The sequence below is a fragment of the Carassius carassius genome, chromosome 15 (assembly GCF_963082965.1).
Source record: "Carassius carassius chromosome 15, fCarCar2.1, whole genome shotgun sequence".
Taxonomy (NCBI): Eukaryota; Metazoa; Chordata; class Actinopteri; order Cypriniformes; family Cyprinidae; genus Carassius; species Carassius carassius.
Genome location: NC_081769.1, coordinates 18,958,914 through 18,978,905, shown reverse-complemented (window position 1 = coordinate 18,978,905; position 19,992 = coordinate 18,958,914). Strand labels below are relative to the sequence as shown.

Below are 19,992 nucleotides of genomic sequence, written 5' to 3'. Positions count from 1 at the left end.
ATAAATGTTTTATTGCTTTGAAATATTAACAAAAATAACTTATGAGCTAGCATTAAGTTTTCATCTTAGCCATTCTAAGTTTAGACTGCTGAGGCAATCTTTGTGTGGAGTGACAGATACTTTAGATAGCAGATATCATCAAAAGACTTGAAGGAACCAAAACCATAAGAAGACAAATCAGAGCTGTGTAAAGTCCTTTAATGAAATGCAGGACGGTCAAAGCTGCTTCACAAGGTGATGTATTTTTGGCATGGAGGCAAAATACAACTGCTCAAATTTGTAAAACTTCAAATTTTAATATATACATATGGATTTTGTACAGAGTATTTTTTATTATAGACCAATAAATCTCTCATAAAAATGGAAATGTGTTGTACTTTGCATCTTTTCACAGATAGCAGCACTACAAACTTTTATTTTTTCTTTGCCAGTCTAGGGTTGTACCTGAGAGAAAAAGAGAAGAAAAAAAAACAGATTCAACCAAAAATCAAATAATTTATACAGACCAACCTTCATTCCCACAAAGGCTTTTAACATTCCTGCCCTACGGTGACAATTAGTAACCAGTGTCTAAATGATTGAATAACTGAGCGAATTGATACAAACTGGTATGCTGTAAAAATCATTGTTTGAAAGTCATTAAACCAGACATCCCCTTCCATAAAACATGTCAGGGACACTTCATTAGCCTGGGGGAGGGAGGGAGCTGGAGAAGACATTGGAAAAACAGAGGTAGTGTTTTCTTTTCATTCTTTTTATTTTCTGTGTGATGTTCCCACTGCACGCATGACTGGCTGAGCAGATTCAGAGATCAAACAGTTGTGATGGACAAATCGCACAGTCGTGGCTGTGTGTATATTTGAGGGCTCGAGTGTGTTTTTCTGCTTAGGCAGGAGAAATGGCAGCACTTGAAAGTCCCCCGTTAGCCAGGTTCAGTCTCCAGGCAACAATTCTGTGCTTGACATGGCCTAAACCTTCTTCCTCTGTGAGCGTAAATCCTAGATCTGACGAAAAATTACTTAAAACACTGTATTATTTATGCCAGGCCAGTAGTTGCCAATGTAAATAAATACTACATGAACACGTAATACGTATGCGCATGATGCACCGTTTTCACAAATTTGCCATTTTATAGTTTTTAAAACCAGTTTTCAAATGTTTGAGTTTTCAGGCCCCCAAAACATAAAAAGTTTTTTTTTTTTCTTAAAAATTTGTACATTCAGACAAAAACAAGAATTCATTAAGGATTATGTTTTATTCAGAGTACCTACACCAATATCCAAAAAGCAAACTTCCAAACACTGTTGTGTGCGTGTCAAACTATTTGAGTGGACTGTTTGGAAGTTTGCTTTCTGGATATGCGTGTAGTTATTCTTCATAGAGATAGAATATCTTTGATATAAGCGAAGCTACTAAAGAAGTGCTCTTACAGGGCACTGACCACTAACTTAAACCATTACTGTATTTTCTGTCCTAATCACTGTGTGTTTAAACAGCAGGAGCTTGTTAGAAATATCCACGGGACTTTGCAGCCCAGCGTGACCTGAACTGTTAACAATGACTTAAATGCAGTTGGAAAATCATTGACTTCATACTTTCCAAGCGTGCTCTACGAAAAATGTAGGATCTGCTAAAAGTAGAAAGCCCCCCCTTCAAGATTCATGCGTGATGTCGTGACACTGGTGGATCAGGCCCAGCAGCTCATCAACAGCCAAATCACACAGCTGATGAGTTCATGAATTCAGTTAATAAAAAGTGTGCTTAACTTTTATAAAGAAACTTGCTGCGGTCAAGTGGTGCTTTACAAAGTCAGAGCACTGGCATGTCAAAGCTGTGCAAGTCTACCACCAAAATATCTGACCATATCTGTTTGACAGAAGATTCAAAACCAGACACGATACTGGGAACCAGACGTCTCTCTGTCCTGCCCGCCTCAGTGCATAAGAGAAACCGGTCTCAGCCATTCCAATGCAGACTTAGCCCTCACAAAAGTTATTGTCTCATTGTAAGCCTTGATTTTCTGGGGTTAAAGGTCAGTGTCTTGTTGAATGTATTGTTAGTTTAGGCAGGTGGCGAGTGTCTGGATGAGGATGAGAATTGTACAGGGATCAAACAAGATCAGTCAGCGTTCAAAAGAGCATTAAAAGTGCTGACGTCACTGTACTCGATTCAGTCCATTCTGGCCTTTTGATCCATTCCCTTCATTTATCCATTTATGCCCTACTTCATGCAAAAGTACACAAACTGCATACCTGAACAAATCATCTCCCAAAATCTCCTCCCGTTCATTCCGTTTTTCCTCCTAAAGAAAAAAAGAAAAAGAAAGAATGCCAGAAATGAGAACACAAATCCTGTGTTCATAACAGTATTCAACATGTCAAGGGTCAGCAACAACTAGTATGTGAGCATTTGCATCAAAGGTGAATGCATTGTAGTTAGATGAAGTCAATGCTAGTCTACATTTTAAAGGAAAACTTCCTCATATTCACATGGCCTATTTTGATTAAGAGTTAGAAATACCACTAAAATATGAAAAATGAAGTGCAGTAGACAAAAGAAGGGTGGATGGTCGGTGCAGGTTTACAGGTTTCAGTTTTGCATCCATTGCATGTGAAAGACAACGCAGTCATTCTTCTATTTGTTGCTTTTAGCTTTCAGAAAAAAAAGAAGTCACTGCTATCATTGTTGATGTTCAACCCACTATCTAGGGTCCTTAACATTCCACACAAATCACAATAGTTGTGTGAAAGCTACAACATTAAGGGAAAAGATTACACAAATACAGTGGGGTTCAGTGAGGAGATTTATTATTTAGAAATGAATCTACATATTTCATTTTGAAAAGAATTCTCTATTGCTCTTTAAAAAAAAAAGTATATTTTTGAAAGAAGTCTCTTATTCTCACCAAGGCTGAGTTTCTTTCATTAAAAATACAGTAAAAACAGCAATATTGTGGAATATTTTTTACAATATAAAATAACTTGTTTGTACTTTAAAACATTTTGAGATGTAATTTATTCCTCTAATGCTGAATTTTCAGCAGCCATGAGTTCAGTCTTTAGTGTCACATGATCCTACAGAAATCATTCTAATATGTTGATTTGAGTTGTGCTGCTTAACATTTTTGTGGAAACTGGGATTCATTTTTTTTCCAGGATACTTTGATGATAGAAATTTCAGTTGAAAGATTTTGTTGTAACAATATAAAAAAACTTTGCCATTACTTGTGATCAATAAATTTATGTGCACATACATAACCAATATCAGGCTGATGATGTAAATATAATATACAACCCTCCCCAACCACTTTCCTTGTTTCCATGGTCTCTCACCTCTGCTGCCTGTCTGAGCCATTCCTCCAGTTCCGAGTTCTTACTGCGATTGTAAGCCACCAGATCCGAGCCTCCGATAATGTTGGGCAGCCCATTAAATCCAGGGACATTTTTCTACACACGCACACAGATACATGTACATTAACCAACAGCCATTCAAAATGTCACATAAAGAGATAAACAAACACTGCATCACTGAAGTGTGCATCCTCTAACCTTGCGGAACCTTTTCACATTCTTTTCATTAGGGTCATGGGTCTGTAGTGGACCGGGTCTTGATCTGGAAGAGGTGCTCACAGTCAGGGACATGAACTGAACCTGTAGGAGCCTTCTGGGCAGCTCAGGGTCATTCGCAGATTCAGATTTGGAGGTTGAAGCCTTCAGAAGAACAGAGATTTTACTTTATTATTATACTCTAATAGGAACCATAGTGGGAATTAAACATAGTGATCATGACCTTTCTGAAACCCTGAAAAGATATTTTAGGTAGTGTAGGTCAAAGTGACTCACAAATAGCAGCTGTATTAAAACCTCTCACCTGCATTTCCTGTTGGACTGCAGGCTCACAATGCTGTGAAATGCCATTTTTGGTCCTTGAATTCTGAAAGGCAAACAAACAAGGAACTAGCTGTTCTAATGATTAAAAACAGACAAGATATAATATATAAACATATATATATATAAATAACAAAATTATGTCTGTCTTTGTACCACAACAAAAGACACTTCCTCTTCTTTGACCTCTTCAAGTTCTGGTCTTTTCCCCTTCTTTGCTGAAATATGCACTTCCAGATCTGGCGTTTGATTGGATGACCTCTTTGACGGCCTCTCAGAGCCTTGATTTGTTGCAGCTGGGACTGTTCTGTCCAACTGCAAGTTCTGAATATTGTTGGCACTGCTTTGCTGGTTCTTTGTGCTTTTTCTGCTTTTGGACTCAGTGTCCTCTTGCTGATTTGGTAATGGTGGGTTATTGATTCTGCTGTTCGTTCCTGGCTCAAGACATTGTTTTTTATTAGCTGCGGACTGCAGAGGCTCATCCATTTCATCGGACATTAAGAACTCAAGCTCTTCAAGTGACATATCCAAATCAGCGACTGCTGCAGGTTTCTCAGGGGCCAATGGGGAGTCTTGCTCTGGTTCCTTTCTCTTCTTGCTGCCAGAGCTTTGACTGGACCCACAAGCCTGAACCAGACTGGCACTGAAGTCAGATCGTGACACTGAGCTGTGTTGGTTTTGGGCTGTATGTGATGTTTTGTGAGATCTACTGGCAGAGGAACTTTGCTGGATCTCATCCTCTTTAACCTCACTGTCTTTTCTGGAGAGTTTGGCATCTGACTGGACAGAATTGGCACCGTCTTCACGTGGCCTGCCACCGTAAACAAATATATAACATAAATCTTAATAAAACAGTGACTGAAGTCTCACATCCTGCACATTTCTACTACAAATATTGTCACATGAGCCTGTTCACCTTTTATTTGATTTCATGACTTTTTATGCATCGTTTTGTATGTCAGTTTTCAGTGTCATTATATAATAATAAAATAAAACAAATAAATGTAAACATTTTGAATAAATAAATAAAACTATTAATTTTAAATCTCACTACAAACACATTCTACTCGAGCAGCTGTATCAACTTTAGATGTGTGTGCTTCACACATCTTACACTACTGGTTAAAAGTTTGGGGCCAGTAAATAATAAACATTTTTATTCACCAAGGATGCATTAAGGATGTCAGTAAAGACATTTATAATGTTACTAAATAACTTCTTTTAAACATTCAAGAATTCCAGTCTCCCAAAGGGGAAAAACAGTATCACATTTTCACAGAAATATGTAACTGTTTTCAACAAATCAGCATACGTGAAGACTGGAGTAATGGCTGCAGAAAATTCAGCTTTGCCTTTACAGGAAAATATTACATTTTAAAATATATTAAAATAGAAAGTTTAAAATAGTATTTTTTTTTTTTTTTTAAGCTTACGTGATGTAGTGTGGCATTAGACTTGCCTTTTCTTGCCGGCAGGCTGGAAGAAGTTTGTGAGGGCTGTCTGTTTCTGGGGAGACCGTTTTAGTGTGGTGCTGGCATTTGGAGGTGCTGTCAATTTCACAGAACCTTCAGGATTAACTCGCCCCCTGCCAGAGGAAGCAGAACTTTTCTTCATCCTCTTCTCAGGTTCAACCACACTGAAGCTTGCAGATGACATCACTGTCTCATAGACAATGCGAGTAGTGGAAGGTTCTGGGCCGAAGGATGAGGGTTTGTTTGCCGCTGACAGTGTGGAGTCCTTGTGTTTGGAGAGTGTCTTCTCTGGAGTCTCACCAACTGTATTGATCCCACTTGTAACCACCCTGCAAATGTGAACAATGACTACTGGCACTGACTGATATCACTACATGTAGAAGAAATGATGTGGCCTGTGAATTGATTGGCTTTAAAAAAAAACATTGAACTGATGGATTACTCTACTCATAGCAAAAGTGTTTCTGTTGTCTCGCTTGCAAATACATAACTCAGAGATATATCATACATTTAAACTAAAAGTAGCAGTTTAGTTCATTTCAAAACACAAAAAGCACTCTGATCAATTTGTACCAATAAAAATGTGTGATTGCCTTTTTGAGGTAGTTGTATGGAGATTATAGGTTTTCTAAGTTTTTTTGTTTTTTTTATTTGTCCACCACCTAAGAAAGCTATTCTGTAAGATTCACTGCACAGATTTCTACCTGCTCTTCTCCTGAGAGAGTTCAGTGTTGACCACATAGGCTGTGATATTCTGGGAAGGTGCCGCGAGTGCCGTCTCATCGACAGCAGTGTTCTGAGAAAGTGTTGCTGCAGCTATGACTGGTTTCACTTTCACTGATTCTGTGTGGAAGGGAGGAGAAATTATTAATGTGTCGAGTTGTTCAGAGATGCTGCCATGTAAGGATCAATAAGGACACTTAAAACATTTTTTTAAAGTACAATCAGTCATCATATTTATCGTTATGCACTCATTGTTAACACTGAACACAGTACTAAGAATGAGTAATGACCTAGAACAGTCCATCTACACTGGATGTGTATGTAAGTGAATGTAAACCCACCAGATTGCATAGAACAGCAGGGATTGCAGTATGTTTTATTATTGACATGAATGGCAGCCAATCCAATCTCAGATTCAGTGATAAAGCGCAAGCCTTTTCTATGTAAAAAAAAAGATAAAACATTTAGAAAAGACAGAATTTATTGATTCCTGCAGTAATACTCGCATAGCTCTAAAACAAAACATAAGCAAAACATTAAATATATTTTTCCATAATAGATGCAAAATAACATGCGTGTACATTTTATACTATACATATATATAATTTATTCTATTTGATAAAATAGATTTCATATATTTTAAGAAATAAGCATTCTTGTACTAATGCAGCAGAAATGTGTGTTCTGCCACAAACAAAACCTAAACACATTTGTATACACAATAGAATCAACCAATCATCAAACATACTGTTGATTATTTGTTCTATTTTAATTTTTTATGTGGAGTACTGTTTCGGACTGCTCTGGGCCAATTTAAGACCGGACTATATGCACAAACTAAACACCAGCTTCACTGTATTACTCAATGCTCAGAACAATCAGTATAGCTGTCTGAACTGACGGAAAATACTGGGAATGAGCAGAGATACACACACACACACACCTGTGCAGAATCTGGGCCACAGAATCCACCCACTTCTTGAAGGCTGGAGGGATCAGAGCCTGGGAGTTCCCTGATGTCATGTCCACCACACAGGTGCTGCCTGACTCCAAGAGTGAAATGGGCAAAGAGCCCTCGTCCAAAAGCTGGCTCACCCCACCTCCACAACTCACCGCCTGACTCAAACGCTTCATCTGAAAAGATACACAAAACATCAGTGATAATAGCTCGGATTATAGTGAATATTTCCTTAACCTAATTACAATATTCAACATGATAGAAAATGAAACTGCAAGTTTCTAAATTGAAGTAACTGAAGCCTGCTGGCTATTAAAAAGAAGTAAAAAAACTGGTAAGAGCTTTTAATTTGTTCCACTCAAGCTTCCTGTTTTAATAATAAATAATAAATCTACAGGAGATATGTGCATGTCCATCATTAACCCGAAACAAAAAATATTTTATAAATAATGTTTTTTTATGTAACAAGCAAACCAAAAAAAAATTTATTAGATGGTTAAAAACCCGAAGTTTAAACTAAAATCTGAAATAAAACAAGTTGAATTTGATTTACTAAAAACCAAACACTCAAAAGACACAAGAAAAAAAATGACTGTGACCTCCTTGCACTGCTGTAGCTTCTATCAGAGTTATTCACTCACAAATGAGCCTGCTGGTTACAGAGAATATCCCAGCTGTTCAACTTCTCATGGTCTGCTCTTCCTCTGAGCTGATTAGACTGTTTTACACTTCCTGATTAATATAAAACAGCATGGAGGAACTCCTATGTGACATCCAACTTTTTCACTGTATATAACTTCTAATGATTAAAGACCTGATGGCATGTCTAACTTTCACTTCTCAGGAAAAGATCAAAGATAAAGAACACATGAAATAGGTAAGAAAGGTCAGTGTGCCTGTAACGGATAATACTGCAGGACAAATAAAGTCAACAAATATGAAGACGTCTTAGAGTCTGGTGGTGGAGACTAAATGACACACAGCTGCAGCAGTTTGTGGGAGGGCTGAAAAAAACCCTTCTGCACAGATTTGGGTTCAAAAGTAACATCTTTTTCTTATATAATAACTGGCCATGTGACATGATGAGGAATATGAAAGTAAGAGAACAATATCACAATCCTTTGGACTCCTTTGGATTTAGTGGAACAGACCACATCTTAGTGAGCTGCCAACAGACAAACCAGCTCGTACATCCTGCTCTAGAAGACAGTATGCCTTAGGATTTAATTCCAAAATAAAACAAAAACAACATAAAGCCTACTTTGGGATCATTGAGTTGTTGTTTTTCATGAAAATTAAGCAACATTATACTATAACTATTTAGCATATTCCTGTATTTATTGTATGTGGTGTTTTCCATGTATTGTACTATATATCTAGGTTTAATCATTTATATTTACACCACAGTTAAAAAATATGGGGTCTGTAATTTTTTTTTGTAATTCATTTGTAATTCATTTCTTATGCTCACAAAGGCTGCACTCATTGGATAAAAAAATAAAGTAAAAACAATAGTAATGTGAAATATTATTTCGATTTAAAATACCTGCTTTCTATTTGTATATTCTTTTTAAAACTGAATTTATTCCGGTGATGGCAGAGCTATATTTTCTGGAGCCATTGCTCTAGTCTTCAGTCACATGATCCTTCAGAAATCGTGTTGCGTAATATTTTCTGGACATCAAGATGCATTTTATTTAGGATTATTTGATGTATATAAACTACAAAAAATAAAAACACAGTATTTATTTTAAATAAGAAATATTTGCCCGGTTAGCTACTAGCTGAATAAAAGTATTATTAAATAATAGTAACTAAAAAAACACCTTTGAATGGTAGTGACAGTCATGATAAGCAGCTGAGGTGGAGCCTGGCCTAATGTTAATGTAAACTGATGGTATAAATGACCACTTTAGTAGTAATTTAAAAAAATCCCTCTTGCCTGTTTTGAGTTCAAAAACAGAAAAGTTTTCCCCTTGAAGAGGCTCTTTCTCTCAGGTCGTGCAGTCAGATCAACATCCTCTTTAGCCAGACTGGGCTCATCAATCTGAGGCCTAAATCTGATCAACACAAAACACAGCAACATCTCATCTATAATGTCTATTCAGAATACTGGCATTAGCTCACTGCTATTTAGATGGAATAGAGCAAGCAACTGTGAATGAGAGAGAAAAAGAGACACTCCATACTTCTCAGCTTTAGGCAGTGGCAGCTTCTGCTGCACAGCTTTGCTAAATGCACTGAAGAATTCAGGATTCACTATGGGCCGACAGCACAGCAATGCACAGATTGTCTGCAAAGAGAGAGACAACGATTCAGCAGATGTTTAAGTGTACCGTTAAGGTTCATTGGCAGTTAATCAGATAACTCCAGGATCAGATGATATGCTGAAGTGGTCAATGGTTTCCTGACCTTTATGGTGACCTTTACTGTGGGCATGACAAGGTGAGTGCAGTCAAATGTCCAAGTGTTGACAAGTCGCCCCCCAATAGAGCGCAAATCCTGAGAGAGGGATGCTTTCCCTTCATTATCGACACATGAGGAACACACCACGACACACTCTTTCTCCAAACTGAGTGAGGAAACGGGGTGATTATCATTATCAGCTTCATAAAATATAAATTCAGAATATCTAAACTATGCTAAGACACACAAACGGAGAAATGAGAGCAACTATGTAAGATCTGTGAATGTCAAGAGTCATTCATTGTAGTAAAAAAACGAAAAATGACCAGTGCATATTTAAAATGTTCTTCGTTTGTAGTGCACTAAAATAATGCCACAAGTTTTTAGAACAATGTGAGGATACTTTTTTTTTTATTATAATTGGCTCAACCATTCCTTTACCACTATAAACTGCTTCTAAAGCATCCTCACATGACACACAGGAATGCGTAGCTACACATACAAACCTGAACTTGCTCTGAAAGACTCCAAATGTGATTTTGTCTCCTGTCTGCAGCATCTTTGTGGAGCCAGTAGCAAGCTTCTCACCATTGATGAAAGTGCCATATTTAGAGCTGTCTTTTAGAGTGACCGCCTCCCAAAAGCATAAAAAAAAAAGAAAACACCCTGTCAGCTAGTTGGATGACAAACCACTATGAACTAATGATAATTCATCCAAAATACAGCAGTGAAGGAAACAGGGCCATCTAGAGCATGATACCTGCAAACACTCATTTACAGACTGCAATACTATCATAAGAATAAATAAACTTGACAGAATTGCTTGATTAGTAATTTGATAGTGTCAGGATTAACAAGTTTAATAGCTTTAACTAGATATGTGGTTTTATTTGGTAATATGGTATATTGCAATAATGAACATGCATGGACTCATTATAGTCAGTACTTCAAAATACAGTGAATAACTGTAGCTACCTTTTCATCAGAATCATTTCGATTTTAAAAAAGCATATTAGCATCTTTTCCATCAAGTGGTCAAAATGTACAACACAGAGCGGTGTAACGGACTCAAAAATTCAGATTTACTCTATATTGAACTAAAATAATCCTAATAACAGGTTCAATATTCTCAAATATGACTTTTTTTCAGAACTTTCCAAGATGTTATTAGTAATATACCAATATAATTTTTTGCATTCTGAATTTTAACAAGTATTTTCACAGCATGAATGACTTACTGTATTCAAAGTAAAACTGAGGAAGGGAAATAATGACGCACATGATTGAAGTTCTGCTAAGTAATCAGTAAAATACCTTAATAAGCAACATAAGTCTTTGCTTCTTATTTTTTAGTTTTTGCTTCATTTTGTTTCTTAGGCAACATGATATGGAGATGATCAGGAGTAGAGTTACTCACCTGCTCAGTGACGGTGAGGCTGGCATGTACACGGCTGATGGACTGATCATTGGACAGCAAGATCTCACAGCTCTTGCGGCCGACCACATACTCCTGACCCGGCAGCAGAACGATACTTTCCCCTTCATAAACAAAAAATCGTGGAATGAATTCAAGAATCCCAACATAAACAGATAATAATTCCTGGAAATTTGTGGAATTGATTTATTAGTCTTCTATTATTATAGGACAAAATCGGCCTATAAATATTATAAAAAAAACAGTGTTGATTTCATGTGAACATCTCTACACTTCTCAGAAAGATGATTTCTTTGTGTGTCAAAGCTCAGTAAAAATGAAGCATGTAAAACAGTTCTGGAATACAAACAGATATTTTGAATAATATTTTGAATAATATGTTGGTAGCCAAGCAGCTCCAGTTCCCAATGACTTCCATTGTATGGTTCAAAAAATATATTAAAGTCAATGGGAACCAAAACGGCTTGGTTACAATATTCTTCAAAATATCTTCTTTTGTGTTCCACAGCAGAAAGAAAGCAATAACAACATGAGGGTTGGTAAATGATAGGTGAATTTTTTTTTTTTTCATAAAGTCCTTAAATTTATTACAATTTTCCACTGGTCCTTAACATGTCGGTGTATGTAATACAAGAGGTAGAATATCAAGTGATTCAAAGTTGCAGAATGTGTGTGAGCGTGAGGATGTGTGCATCAAAATTATCTACATATAGAGCAATTTTATTAATGCATTATTTAGAAACATTGCATCATCCCAAACTAAATTAATTTGAATTAAATTAGGTAAATTATGAGTTTAAAAATGTATACGTTTTTTTAAGTTAGTTTAAAAAATGTAAATGACGAGTTTTAATTTATGTGTGTTTGTGTGTGTGTGTGTGTGTGTGTGTGTGTGTGTGGACTATCTGTCTTTTATAGTAAAACATGATCACAATAAATGTAAAATGTCAGTGGTGACATTTGTGACAAGGGTAAAATCAAAGGAATAGTAATTCTGAATAGTAATTCTGGTTGATTTGCATTATAAAAATAGATTACAGTTTATCTAACATTTCTACTGGGTCTTACTGAAAAAAAAGTCATTTCAACTCAAGTTAGAATCGTGACCAGGAACAAACCAACCAAACACTCACTAGCTTACCTTACCCAGTAAAATCTGATGTTAGCGTGCTGAATGTCATGACACAGCCTTACACAGTAAGGATGTATTCAACCTCTCCATGAATGACAACAATTACAGTATAAAACACTGTTTAAATAAAGAAATGGACGCCTTGTGACCCAGTTAAAGCCTTATAAAAGGCCTCAGAAGTCGTTCCCTACACAGAAACGCTTTATGTAACGTTAAATAGGGATGCATTACAAGAACATTGTTATTACTTTACAGTTGGTCTGGATTATACGTAACGTAACGTTACTGCCGCAGTACACTAAAACAATCAATAACCGACTCATTTTGCACAGTAAACATTACCTCCAGACTCGGTTGACTGCAGTTTCCACATTCCAACACTTGTTGCTTACTATCGACTCAATACTTATCGAATGTTATAATGTGGCTGTGACTGGACTGTCCGAACTGGCGCGCAGCATTTACATCTTCATGTGCGACGTAAGAAACTTCAGTTTCAAAATAAAAGTACTAACTTACAAAAAAAAAATAATAATCTGACCACAATAACACAGAGAAACGTCTGTACCCACGAAATATCCAAATAATTAAACACGATTACGTTAGTAAAATAAAATAAATAAATAATAATAATAATAAAGTACTAACTTGCACTAAATGAGGTTCAACTCTCAATTAATTTCAGCGAATCGGTTCTTTCGAGTCGTTCGTTGTAAAGAACAGAGATTTCAGCGCCCTGACGTAATTACGTCATTCTTATTTTACACTGGCACACATTGCATTTCATTATACTTTTAATCACGTTTAAACAGTGATTTGTGAACACTTCTTTCAGCACAGGGTAAATTAAAAGGTAACAATAAATCAGTTAAATCGAATTACTGCATTTCTTTCTGTCTAGACTCTAGTGAAACCCTGGTTCCGCCCAATTTCTAGATTCAGCAGGAGTAAACCAGTTCAACCGATTCATTTAAAAGACTCAGAAGAACAATGTATTCAGAAATCAGACACTACTTCTTACCAATGACTTTTACTTAAAAAATAAAAAAATAAATATAAATGTATATTTTTAATTGTTGAAAAAGTGGGGATAACACCTGAGAACATGAAACTGATATAGATGATTTGATAAATTTGATGTGTATACATTTATTGTTGTGATTTTACATAGCTTGCATTAAAATTTCATGAAGTAGAGCTTTTTTAAATGTTATTTTTAGGCATCATATTCCCAGAATAACAATGTTTTCATCAATCAGTGTAGAAGTTGTTTCATAAATAGTCCATAAAATCCTTAAATTAATTTAAATATTCCACTGGGCCATAACATGTCAGTGTATGCAAGACAAGAGGTAGAATATCAGGCTCTTTTTCAGATTTGTTTTCAGTGCTTCAAAGTTGCAGAATGTGTGAACGCGAGGGTCCGTGCATCAAACTTATTTACATATAGAGCAACTGTATTAATGCATTATTCAGCAACATTGCTACTGATTCAAAGCCATTAGCTAGCATTCCAAAGCACTTCTAAACAATTGACAACTGCAAATATTCCTTCAGATGTACATCTATTTCCCAATACAACAAAGCAGATACACCAGAAGCTGTCTTTCCAAAGTATTATTCCCAAACTGTCCAGAACATTGTAAAATCCTTGAACATATCAGTTTGACTTGGTTCATTGTCTCACTTCCAATGAGTGTTCAGTTTTCATTGGTATCACTCAAAGTCCCAATTTCCTGTAATAGTTCGAAATCTAAAGTATGCTTATTGCCAGAGAATCTTCTGTATTATAAAATCCCAAATCCCTTCAAACATTTCTTTGTATTAGTGGTATCTAGTGTTGTCACAAGCATGTTTGTGTATCTGTATGTATTTGGTGTTCAATCAGAAAGAGAAAACAAGCCTGCTCGATGCATGCAGAGGCATCCTAGGAAAGTTTTACACAGGCTGGAAAGCTAGTCTGCCATGAGAGACAGACAGATGCAAAAGATCAAAGCTCCACTTGAATTATCTTAGTTCTTTTAGAAAAAACATGCACTCCTACCAAAAAAAAATAAAATAAAATAAATAAAAAGAGTATCACCCTCAGCTGTTGCAGCTTCTCGGAAAATGTTTGAATTAATTAGCTACACTTTGCAAAATGGTCAATTAGTAAAAAGAGTTTAGTGAAAAGCGTTCAGTGGCTCGATACAAAAGAGTTAACACCACATTTGAGTGTGTGTGGTCATGCATTTTATTGCTTGTGTATGTTTGCAGGGCCGTAACTATCACAGACACCCAGAATCCAATATTTAGAAATGGCCAAATTGTCCCTCCCCAGATTTGATATTCTTTACGTTGCTCTGTTTGTTGTTAGGATGACAAAACATTTTAAATCATTTTAGGCTGGTCTGCCTCAATGGTCTGACAGCTCTCATCAGTGTCAAAATGATTGAGATGACCTTTCAAAACCAAGAAGGCAGGCTTTACGAACGTGAATTCCAGCATGATGCTTCCGTGTTTGACAGTGAAAGAATGCGAGGTAAAATGTAAGAAGTTAACCATTTACTAACTGACAACTGTTTTAAGACAAAAATACTAAATGTCTGACAATGATATCCAATGATATGCAAACGACTCATAATTTATTTGTTACATTTTGCCATTTTGAATTGAAAATGTAGGCTGAATCATTTGTTATTCAAGTAATGCATAATTGACTTTGACAAGATATTAAATTATTTTATATTTTCGACATATTAGGCATACACAAAAAAATGTATGTGTACCTATTTTAAATTCACAGTCTATTAAGTGATATACTAAGTCAAACTGAATGGATACTTTCCAAATACTTTTATCCTGCTTCTTTTACTGTTCTTTTTCTTTTTTGTGTATTCCCTTAAATCCATTTAAATCCTTTAATTAAATGAATTCCCCCCAAGTTAACTATATTGTTACAGCCAAACACAGGGTTGAATGTTTGTAGTTACATGAGTGCACTGTAATGAGCTGTGAAGACAAGGAACAGTTTCAGAGGAGCTGCATTCTTTCCATATACATGTAAACAGTGAGCGAGAAATAAGCACTAGATGGAGCAAAAAATACATGGAAATTCAAAACAAAAGGACCAGAGTCTGTCAGGCACAGAGAGCAGAGGTCTGATGGGTTAAACTCTGTTATATCGGGTGTAGTGTTTGGTCTTATTATGGAAAGAACAGCTAAAAACTTCCCCAATAGTACATATACTGTTTTTTAACAGCATATTCATCTGCTTCACATCATCCCTTCAGCAAGATAAATTCCTCCTCTCAGATCTGTTATTTTTTCCTCATATTTTCTCTGCCCCCTTTCCTGAATCCAGATGTAATTTATTCCAGAATCCCTCGCCCAATATCAGAGGGCAGATTCTGGGTAAGTAGCTCCTGATGATCCGTGTGATGGTGGGTGGAGTCTGCGCAGTGATGCGACAGATGTCGAGCTGAGGTCTCCGCAGCTACGCAAGTGGATTCCCCTGGCCCTTACAGGGTCATCATCATGGCGGTGGGCAGTATGGCGACTGTCACTAAGGGAGTGATGGTGTCCACGGCAGTGGTGATGGATGTGCTGCTGCTGCTGCCCCCTGCTGGCCCTCAGAGAGTTACGAAGTACCTACATAGAAACATGTAATGGGTTATTTTGTAGTCTCTTTAAGACAAGTCTCGTCACTGGGTGACCATCTTTGAAAAGCCTCTCAGGCATCCAAGTGCAGCTCCTATCTCTTTGATTGGGGAAACATCAAATTCTCTAAAACTGTTCACTAAGCTTAGGATTACATTTCATATTTGAAATCACCATAGAAATCTGACAACAACTGTGTCCTAAATGTTGTTACTTTTGCTCAAAAAGCATTATAAAAAGCTTATTTCTCAGGCTAGATCAGCCAGTGTGCATGCGCAGTCCTAAGAGCAAGTCTCAGAGCGCTGACTGTTTCTATAGCAACCAGGACTTCTAACGGTAGGTGCAGTGACACGCTGATTTTACCGATTAGAGATTGGCTCTTTTATTCAGAAGGCGGGGCTTCCTGTGATTGTGCTGCCATATTGAGGGTTGCATTTTTCCCCATTCAAAACTATACAAGTGACATGTCTTGGGTATTCTATAGTCTCAGATTGTACTACACAGAATTCTAGCTGAACTAAATGATTTCATTTATGGGGTTGGCAATGTTTTACCTGTTCTAATGACAGACCTCCATCACCTGCTGTCCTCTTTTTAGGCCCCTGAGTACAGTTTGCAGTGTGCTCATTTGCAGGTGCTAAGTTACGTTTGGATCTCTGAAGGAAACGTTGCACTAAAACTTTGGTGACCTGTAATTGAAATGGAAAATGTTTTATATATATATATATATATATATATATATATATATATATACATACACACACACACACACACATACACATACATTTATACATTTAACATTATTAATATTGGGAAGAAAAGGGGGGTTGACAGATTTTGGGGTCATAGGCATCAAAAAGACTAACCTTGAGGTCTCCAAGTGAGCGTGCACAGTCTTTGGGTAAACGCAGCGAGGTGGCTGGGACTTGTTTTGAGGGCAGCCGGCTACTTATAGCCTTAATGCTGCCTTTTCTGGGCAGGGAAGCAGGAAGTGCCAGAGAGGAGCGAGGCAGCATACCAGCTCCAGACGATACCCCTACGCCACAAAAGTGATACAAGCAAACCAAATTATTCAAATATAGTGTGAAGGGAAAAAGATTATAAAAAAAATAAATGTTTAAAATAATGATTTTATTATTATTTATATGTTATTAAAGTTTTAATTAATGATTTGTTTCAAATTAGCTTTTATATTGACATTTTTGTTTTATGTTAGTTTATGCAAGTTTTTATCATTATTAGTTTTACCTTTTCAATTAATTGTTCATTTTAAATTGTTTAAACGAAAACATATGATTGTTTGTAAGTTTGGTTTCTTCCTACCAAAGAGTTTGACATACTTGACCACATTTTATTCTTATCACTGTTCTCGTGTTTAGGTATGATAGCTTTTTTGTCCAAATTCCTCCTTACTATCTCACTGTGACTGAATGGGTCGAGTCACTAAACAAGAGTTTTTTGACATATAGATGTGGGTGGTCATGCAGGTCTGAGTGTCCAAGAACATATTAGAATAAACTCAATCTCAATGTTTTTTTTGTTTTTTTTGTAATCAGAGAGCAAGTGATGAGTTCTGGAACTTCAAATATACTTGATGTGATTTCTCATAATATAACCCCTTGAAAAATAGTTTACACTGTGCAGTTTTTATGCTTTACCATGATTACAAATCTTTTTAAATGTAAAATAAAGCTGTATATAAACTAAAGCTAAATGAAAATTCTACTAAATTAAATAAGTTTAAGATGAAGCAATAAATAAAATAAAACTGAAATAAAAAAAATGAAATAAAATAAAAATGACAATGGCCAAAATGACAGTACTGTCAGGATTATGGACTGTTTTGTGTTGTGTTATTCCTCCCCATGTGCTCATTACCCAGGTTCTCCTGTGTTTCCTGCCCATATATGGTTTTACTGTTCCTGGTATAATTTTTTTTGTCTAATTAGTCATTCTGTTAATCCTATGTTCCTCCCAATTCTCTCGTTATCCTGTGTATTTAAGCCCAGTCTGTTCAGTCTGTATTTGTCGGGTCTACGAGTTGTGTACGTGTGTCTTCCTTCCCTTCCAAGTGTGGATTTACCCTGTGTGTTGGATTTAATAAATGACAGTTTTGTTCCTTGCGGCAGCATATCGTGACAAGTACATAACAACATTATAAAATTTTAACTCAATTTAAAATAACAACTGAAAATGTAAAAGTAAAATAATTCGTTTTTATATATATATATATATATATAACTATAATAGTACAAAATAAAACTAAAAATCACTGTGTTCCTATATAGAAACATCTCTGTGATTTGAGAGTGCTAAACTCTTACCTGTTTCTGATGAGGTCTGCGATCCCCCCTCACTGACTCCTTTATTGCCTCCTGAGAGACTGAAATCCCCTGAGAAGAGAAGAACACAAACACGTTATCGTCAAAGAAAACAGAGTAACACAGAGAAAAACAAATTCATGTTTTCACATAAATCCCAGACAATTGTAATCTGTTACATATGCATGCTCTCACATCCTGCACTCTTCTCTCACACACATTGACAGCAATAACAGGAATTATGTAATGCTGCTATTTATTGACTATAGCTCAGCTTTTAATACTATAGTCCCCATAAAGCTAGCTTCTAAACTCATAGACCTCGGCCTGAATTCTTCACTCTGCCACTGGAATCTTGATTTCCTCACCGGCAGACCTCAAGTGGTGAAACTAGGCCAGTACATCTCCAACTCCATCACCTTGAACGTAGGAGCCCCACAGGGCTGTGTCCTGAGTCCCCTGCTCTACTCTCTCTACACACATGACTGCGTCTTCGCACAGCTTCACATCTATAATCAAATTTGCTGATGATACTGTGATTCTGGGCCTCATTCACAACAATAATAAGACCGCATACTTGGATGAGGTAGGGAAATTAACATCATGGTGCCAGGACAACTGTCTCTTTCTGAATGTGAGTAAAACTAAAGAGCTGATTTATATCAAACACTGCAGAAGCAGAGCTGCTAAAATCATCAAAGACTCCACCCACCCCAGTAACCATCTTTTCATTTTGCTGCCATCTGGTAAGCACTTCCGTAGCCTGATGGCAAAAACCGAGAGACTCAGGAGGAGTTTATAATGTATAGTATAATGCACATATGCACATTGTACATCCCTGTGTATCTTAATATTTAAGACTACAGTTTACTTTCATGCACATTATTTTGCGTTCTATATTTAATTCTACAATATACATCTGTTTTATATTTTATTCTTATATTTTTATAGTTTACTTTTATTTCATTCTTACATAGCTATATTTATGTATATTTTCATCTGTGTTGTTTTCTTTAATAACTGCACTGTCCATTGAGCGGACCTGACTCACACTTCACTGCTGGTTATATATGCTATATATAATTTTGGATGTGACGAATAAAAATCTTGAATCTTGAATGTTCATACCTGTGTCAGTTGAAGAGCTGAGTCCTGGTTCACTGTGTGACCTCATGAGAGGTAAGAAGCTGTCGCTGTCTTTTCTATCACGTCCAATTTGCTCACGGAAACCTGGCCGGGGAAAGAGCACTGGTACTGCATGGTCCGGCCGTTCTTGAACAGGACCCGTTGGGGCTGTGGTAGATGGGTTACTAAATGCAGATGAGGAGTCCCGTCGGGAAGGTGTGCAGGGCCGAACTCGGATTTCTGGGATAGAGGAATGTTTAGATCCTGCTAGGAACTCCAACTGAGAGCAGCTACTTGCCAACAGAGCCTGGCGCCTCAACACTGGAGATCTGTGGAGGAAATTATGAAAGAATTTTACAGCTAAAGGTGATTTTATTTAACAATTGTATTAATTATTTTAAATGATGATTTATAATGATCTAGTTGAGCTTCCTGCATGGTAAAGACTTAAGATTATTGGAGTATGTTTTACAAGGTCATATAGCCAAAGCATGATACCAGAATTGAATTTAGCAGGTGATCACGTGATGCACTAAATGTTCTAATCACACTGGTGTAATTGTACGTCAAAGGTTTAAAGACTCAACTTTTTCCCACCTGTAGGTAGAGGTGTTGTACGTGCTCGGGGAGGAGCATGAGTTCGATCTCTCGCCTCTGAAACAACGTCTTCTGGAAGGAGCCACCATTCCCTCAGGATGTTGTGTGGAATAACGGAAGCTGGCGTACTCTGCCCCCTCCCCTCCCTCACTGCCCCCCCGTGGCTGGGACCGCACACCAACACCCACTTCCATGAGGCAGGAGTCCTCAGACGGGGAGCTGTCATCTGGAATATCCACAATCTCAGACATCAACAGAGAGCCACTGTCCATTGACACTAAGAGAGAGGATATATAA

General features: G+C 36.8%; 2 protein-coding genes across 2 annotated transcripts in view; both read right to left on the bottom strand.

Annotated features, from left to right (window-relative positions):
* Positions 1-276: 276 nt before the first annotated feature.
* Positions 277-12,503, bottom strand: nbn (nibrin). Its single transcript, XM_059567772.1, has 16 exons — positions 12,356-12,503; positions 10,864-10,985; positions 9,953-10,080; positions 9,453-9,612; positions 9,230-9,333; positions 8,983-9,100; positions 7,026-7,216; positions 6,424-6,521; positions 6,064-6,202; positions 5,347-5,688; positions 4,044-4,698; positions 3,871-3,933; positions 3,549-3,710; positions 3,333-3,446; positions 2,253-2,302; positions 277-444 (listed from the first exon to the last, which is right to left on the bottom strand). Exons 1-16 carry the CDS (start codon positions 12,384-12,386, stop codon positions 414-416), a joined length of 2,508 nt encoding a protein of 835 aa, XP_059423755.1. The 5' UTR covers positions 12,387-12,503; the 3' UTR covers positions 277-413.
* Positions 12,504-13,137: 634 nt separating this feature from the next.
* The window catches only part of fam189b (family with sequence similarity 189 member B), an 11,770-nt gene continuing 4,915 nt past the window's right edge, over positions 13,138-19,992 (bottom strand). The window contains exons 9-14 of the mRNA XM_059567771.1: positions 19,696-19,972; positions 19,102-19,427; positions 17,977-18,045; positions 16,519-16,688; positions 16,207-16,341; positions 13,138-15,643 (exon numbers count right to left, since the gene is read on the bottom strand). Of these exons, the coding sequence (XP_059423754.1) occupies positions 15,389-15,643; positions 16,207-16,341; positions 16,519-16,688; positions 17,977-18,045; positions 19,102-19,427; positions 19,696-19,972 (1,232 nt within the window). The 3' untranslated portion in view covers positions 13,138-15,388. The remainder of the gene's footprint in view (positions 15,644-16,206; positions 16,342-16,518; positions 16,689-17,976; positions 18,046-19,101; positions 19,428-19,695; positions 19,973-19,992) is intronic.